General features: G+C 40.2%; 2 protein-coding genes across 5 annotated transcripts in view; one reads left to right on the top strand and one right to left on the bottom strand.

Annotated features, from left to right (window-relative positions):
• LOC107656186 (uncharacterized) overlaps window positions 1–4,725 on the top strand; it is a 7,998-nt gene extending 3,273 nt beyond the window's left edge. The window contains exon 4 of the mRNA XM_016443935.1: window positions 1–4,725. Coding sequence (XP_016299421.1) covers window positions 1–4,095 — 4,095 coding nt within the window. The 3' untranslated portion in view covers window positions 4,096–4,725.
• LOC107656187 (lymphocyte-specific protein 1-like) overlaps window positions 1–6,605 on the bottom strand; it is a 19,811-nt gene that overhangs the window by 2,139 nt on the left and 11,067 nt on the right. For all 4 annotated transcript variants that reach the window (XM_016443937.1, XM_016443939.1, XM_016443940.1 and 1 more), the window contains one exon: window positions 5,818–5,908. In XM_016443937.1, the coding sequence (XP_016299423.1) occupies window positions 5,825–5,908 (84 nt within the window). In that variant the 3' untranslated portion in view covers window positions 5,818–5,824. The remainder of the gene's footprint in view (window positions 1–5,817; window positions 5,909–6,605) is intronic.

Here is a 6,605-nt window from a genome sequence, read left to right as displayed (position 1 = left end):
AGCAGGACCCTCGACTCTCAATATCCCTCCAGCAGCCCATTCTACCATCCCTCCACCTCCCCATACTTATACCCTGCCAACAGCTCACACTACAGCTCTACGCCCACACTATCTGCCCAATCGTACTCTTACCCTGCCCGATCACTGGGGCACCAGATAGCACCTCTATACACATGCTCATCTATCCTTTTTGACGATGACTCAGAGCAGGCCACAGACGCTGACCCAGATACGTCCTTTGAGATAGCCTTCAGTCAAACGCTTCAGTCCAGTTCCTCAAGAGCAGGGATGACGCATGGCACATTCGGTGAACGACAGACCTATCAAGCCTCAGAACAAATACAAGCTCCCCCTTTGGCTCCAGTTCGACCTCCCGTTCCAAATTTGACATCGGCCTGTGCGCCGGGTTACCAGACACAACCTTCCATCTCTCAGGTTCCAGTGAGCCAATCCAATGGGGAAGGATATAAAAACGTTGCACCTGCACCCATTACTTACACACCTCTCACACATAATCACGTCATGGAAACAGCTGGGTCACACTTCAAGACTTCCACAATGGAGAAAATAGCTGCTTTTCCACAAACAAGGATTTATACTCCAAAAACCTACTTTTATGAGATATCAAAGCCACCTATTGAGGACTCCTGGACTTTTCAAGGAGAAGTACCATTTAATGAAAAAAATCCAGTGATAGATATTAAACAAAATTCAGGGATGCTGTCTGAAGCTCAAACACCTGCTAGTCAGATAAATACATATGTAAGCCCAGTTACAGGGGCAAAAAGACCTGTTTTGGAAGCTTCTGCACATAACCAGCCCTTGTTTGCATTTAACTCTACATTATCCACCACAATGGTCTCTACAGAAAACCAAAAGGGGCCCATACCTCAAAATCACCGGCTCCAGCCTCCCTCATCGACTAGTGTAAAAGCTCAAGGTGCAGCTGTTGATCATGATGATGCCTTGAAAAAAATAGCTGTGGATAAAATTAGGAATTCCATTCCAAATGGTGTTGTGTTCACCACAGGACTCAAACCGTTCATTTCTAATGCCTATTCTGAGGAATGCTTGACACCAAAGATTTCTAACTGTGAAGTTTCCTTATCCAAGACCCTTGCTGAAGCTAGTAAGTCAAGCTCTAGAGCATGTGAGGTGCTTACATCTACAGTTCCGCAGGAGTATCCAATGACTAAAACTGAAACTTCAGAAACCTGTATAATGACACCAGCCAAGGCTGTTCTAACAGATATAAGCCAGGAGACGTCCATGCCTGTACTCTCCCGAAGCTATCAAACACCAAGTACGCCTGTATACTGGTCACCAAGACCACCAGCACGGTTTTTGGGCAACCAGAGGCCATCACAAAATGATACTAACATCCCGAAACGAAAGTCAACATACTACGGTTTGACACCAGCTGAATATGTTGCTTATGGTGGAATCAAGGTGAATTCACAAGATGATTCTTCTATATCTAAAGCTGAAGTACCAGAAGAGTTTAAAAACATGACATGTGAGAATTACATGTCCAAATCTCCAGCTCAAGAAAAGTTCAGCATTATATCTGATTTCAATGCAGATAAATCCTCAGAGGCTTTACAAACTTCAGTGGCTGAGCTGCCCTCACAAGTCTCGATGACAAACCAAACAGAGGTACAAGTAACTGACAAAACTGAAAAACAAACTATCAATAACTCCACTTCAGAAATACCAGTTCAAATTCTTAAGGAGCAAGAGACAATCCCTGGAGTAAAACCAATGCCTCTAGCTTTAAATCCTGAAGATACAGTGTGCCATGGGCTTCAAACTACACCTTTAAGAATGGCCATAAACCCCACTGCTGTAGCAGAGACTCCTAGACAACTAAATTCAGGGTCTACAGACATCACCATCCCTCCTTTTACAGCAGAGGGGAAAAAAATGCCAACTTACCCTTTTCCCCTGGTACAATCAAATATTCCGAACTCAGATATAACCGGATTGCTAAGAAAGAACTTCTTGTCGGTTCAAAATATCCCACAGCAAATGGTGCAGTCAGAGAATGCACACAGATCTATATATCCAACAGAAAGTTTTAATCCTGCAACAGTGAAAGCAATGCAATTACAAGTTTCTGCAAATCAAGAACAGAAAACCATATCATGTTTATCCAAGTGTTCTTTAGAAACCTATCAGACTTACTCCGCTGTCTGTGACTCTTCTACTACTATCAATACAGGTAATGAACTTCACAATATCATAAACACCAAAACTGAAGGTTTCAATAAACTCACAACAAACTCAACCAATATCACAGACTCTAGAATGCCATCTGCAGACACCAGAAGTTACACTAAAGTCCCTCCTGATATTAAACCTACAGCCCTCTCAAAGCCCGAGGAAACTAAATCTACAGCTCACTCAAAGTTAGGTGCATCTATCTTTACAGCCCCCTCAAAGACAGAAATATCCAGACCTGGAGCCTCATGTATGTCTAATGCAGACAGTCCTGATGTTTTGTCCAAATCAAACATATTTTATCCTCCAGCTCCTGCTAAAACGGATATATTTAAACCTCCAAGTCACTCTAAACCAGAGGCATCTCAACTTGCAAAAACATCTAATCCTGTAGTTTACTCTAAATCAGAAGCAAAGAAAACTGCAGTTTTAATAAACCCAAATTCAACACCTCCCTCATTGAAACCCATTTCTAAAATCAATCAAACCCCTGAAGAAACTAAAGGTCAGCAGATGCAGAAACATGACATCAATGTGCAGTCTATTCCAAGCCTTTCAAACAAAACAAACAGATCATCCAAATTCCCCTCAGAAGCACAGATATTTTCACCTGCACCTAACACTGAAGCCCCAGTCACACACCTGGCAATGGATAAATCTTCTAAACCAGACAACAGCAAAGAAGGAGTAATATCCCTAGGTGCTAATATAAAAGAGCCAAACTCACCTACAGATTTGGCATCAGATTTACAGGACTCCAATAAAACAAACACTGATTCCAAAGCTGCAACTAAAGTTACAGTTGAATCTAAATTAAGCAATTCAACAACACAACAAAGAAATTTAAAAGAAATGATTAAACCATCAAATAACGTACACCAAGCCACCAAATCGAATATGGAAAATGTGGAGACCAAATCCTTAAAATCTGATACTCAAAAGGCTTTACCGTATTCAAATATGAAATCTCTTCGAAAAGCTCCAAGTTCAGAAAATAGTCTTGCCGCCATGCTTCTCAGAGCTGCTAAATCTCTACCACTCTCTTCATCTGAAGAAAGCTCTGCAAAATCCCAGACAGAAGCCAAAGCATCTAATTTGGATGTAAAGCCACAACATGCTCAGGATTCAAAAGTTGATCTTGTCACAGATGCTGAACTGTTGAAGTCTGATACCTCAAAACCTCAAAAGTGTTCAAAAGATTCATTAGTAACTAAAAGGCCAAATGAGGCTGTAGCCACTGAAGATGGCAAGTTTAAAGAGACTCTCTCTGAACCCACACCAGATGATCAGAAGAGGCAAAATGATGAAGCTAAGGGTGCTCAGAAACCCAAAGGCCTGAAGGCCAAGCTCAGTGGCTGGACAAGGCTGAAAAAGCACATGGTGGTTGAACCTGAAACCCCCAGTTTTCCAGAGTCTGAGGTAGAGAAAAATGCTCAGAAAGCAGATATAAAAATAAGTGGTAAAGACAAGTCTGGAGGGGCCAAAGAAGAGTCATTGGGTGGACAGGATGTGGTGAAAAAGAAAGATGAGCCCAGGACAACAAAAATGTGGGATGCTGTACTATTTCATATGTTTGCAACAAAGGAGAACATTATGAAGCAGATACATAGCAACAAATCTGAGGATGAGCGGAAAAAAATAGAGAATGATGGTCAGTTAGTCCCATCCTTCGTCCACCGCCTGCCCATCCTTCTCTACAGTCCGCGCTTCGATGCCCGGAAGCTGAAGGAGGCGGCTGCGAAACCTCTAAACAAAATAGCTACAGCCTTTGAAAGAGGGCTGCTGCATCGCAAACAGCAAGGTGAAGAGCAGAAAGACTTCAACAGAACAGCCAAAGGATTCGGTGCATCTACAGGAAAAACAGCAGATCTTTGATTGCATTTCAAATGTTTTAACTACAAATTTATACAATTATGTAGCATTGTAGTACTGTAAATTTATTTCATGAAATCAGCAACAGTGAGAAAAACAAGCTATGCACTGTGTTCTGCTCTGAGCAGTGCAGTAAGGGGCTGGTCAGCAGAAATGGAAGCCTAGTGCATTCCTGCATTGAGAGGGCGACTGATGGGTGCAGCTGTTCGGGATGTGGCGAGTGAGGAAGTGAGCAAGGGCTGAAAACGTAATGGTGAGAATGATCAAACAAGAAAAGTGGCTCAGAGTGTGGCGTGGCATCCGGGGGATGGATGCTGGGTTTAGGTTTGCTTCACGTCAGCTGAGCCGGGTGGTGCGAGCAGACGTGTTTAGAATAGAGAGCTTCAGAATGTGACGTTTTGAGCGGTGTCAAGAGCCCTTCTCAGAATGAGCTATGACATGACGGTGTTGTTGTTCATGTAAAAAAAAAAGTTCTGAGGGAAAAGTGGTAAAGTATAACTAGAACATGCAGGAAAGACATGTAAAAAAAAAAAATCTAAATCTCAAGATGTTGATCATGGAATAAGACAAAATGTGACCCTGGACCACAACACCAGTCATAAGGGTCAGTTTCTCGAAATTGAGAAATCTGAAAGCTGAATAAATAAGCTTTCCATTGATGTATGGTTTGTTAGGATAGGACAATATTTGTCCGAGATAGAACTATTTGTAAATCTGTAATCTTAGGGTGCAAAAAAAAAATCTAAATATTGAGAAAATCGCCAAAATAAACAAAATTAAGTTTTGATATATTTACGGTAGGAAATGTATAAAATATCTTCATGGAACATGATCTTTACTTAATATCATAATGATTTTTGGCATAAAAGAAAAATCGATAATTTTTTGTTGATACAAATTTGTTTTTTTTTGGCTATTGCTACAAATATACCCCACTGACTTAAGACTGGTTTTGTGGTCCAGGGTCACAAATGTATCATGAACCCCTTGTCTTCTAAAAAAAAGTTTCAGATGTGTTATTTTTCACTTTTTTTAAGCTTAAAACCAGTGTTGGATGTTTTCATACATCCATTTCTAGCAAAAATGTTGCAAGTGATTTCATGCTTACAGATTAATTTCTTGTTCAGTGTCACAAACACTGAGCATGATTAGACTCATAGGTGTGACACCAGGCATGTGACATTTACAGAATACTACCCAGGACTGCTGGGGGGGGGAAACTCTTTATAAGCTGGTAATTATGGCAGCCCTTGTACTTCAGGGATCTCTGTTGCAAAACCCAACTGATTGCCGTGTCGTGCCCTTTACTCACGCCACATGCACATAGCTCAGAGTAGTTCAACTTTGGCACGGTTCTGAGACCTAGTTCTGTGTAGTAGTGCAGAATTGGCTACAAAGATCCTAAATAAACGCAAGTAGAACCAGCACAGAAGTGCATTTGTTATGCACAATAACAGCGAGAAACCACAATAAACAATTTAAACTGTTAATCATCACACACTGCCCTACCCTGCACACCCCACAAGGTACTTTAATATAGCTATATGTATGTGTGTTTGTTTTTGTAGATAAGCAGCAGCTAATGTACAGCACATTATCATATTTTAGTTACTGTGGTATGAATTGGTATGAAGCATGAATTATGTCTGTGTAGTAATGAACATGCTGAGTTTATATTTTGTTATTTTGAATCAAAGATTTTAATAAAGAAAGTAAATTTCTTACTTGTTCTTCAGTTTGTGTCGTTATTTATGAAGACCTTCTCATATTTCCCGTGCCCACTCTCAACAAATTTGTACCTTTTTCCAGCCAGTTCCTGAAAAGGTAAATGTCAGATTACAGCCTTGTAAAACCTCAAAAAAACAAGTGAAGAGGATTTCAGTACTACTTAATCAATAGTAGCAGTTTACAGGAGCAAGAGAATGAGCTTGTGCTTAGTGTGAACAGCCAAACTCGAGTGATGATTGCATGTTGTTCACTTGTTGTTTTGAACACAATTAAATCCTAACATAAGTGTAGGGAAACGTTTCTGTAAGGTTTATCATGGTTTAGTGCCATGAGGAGCAGTGTTGGGGGTAACTCGTTACAAGTAACGAGTTACGTAATCAGATTACTTTTTTTCAAGTAACTAGTAAAGTAACGCATTACTTTTTTAATTTACAAGAAAATATCTGAGTTACTTTTTCAAAAAAGTAATGCCAGTTACTTTGTTTTCCCATTTATTGACTGACAAGTCTCCTGTCCCCATATTGGGAGAAATCGGAAGTGCAGAGTAATTGTGTGCGCTGTGTGAACATGATGCTACTGTAGTTCTAGACCAAATGTGAATGTGCATTAATTCATCCCACTCACAAAAAACAGATTTAGTATTCATCAAAATGAATTAAAACAGTGAAATGCAAACTCAGAATATGACGCAAACCTGCAATAATGAAATATGTTAAATAACACAAATGTATCTAATCCCATTTTATTAACTAATGTCTTTGCTGCTGACCTTTGATGATCCAGTT

The sequence above is a fragment of the Sinocyclocheilus anshuiensis genome, unplaced genomic scaffold (assembly GCF_001515605.1).
Source record: "Sinocyclocheilus anshuiensis isolate Anshui unplaced genomic scaffold, SAMN03320099.WGS_v1.1 scaffold1429, whole genome shotgun sequence".
NCBI lineage: Eukaryota > Metazoa > Chordata > Actinopteri > Cypriniformes > Cyprinidae > Sinocyclocheilus > Sinocyclocheilus anshuiensis.
This window is presented reverse-complemented; position numbering and strand designations above follow the sequence as displayed.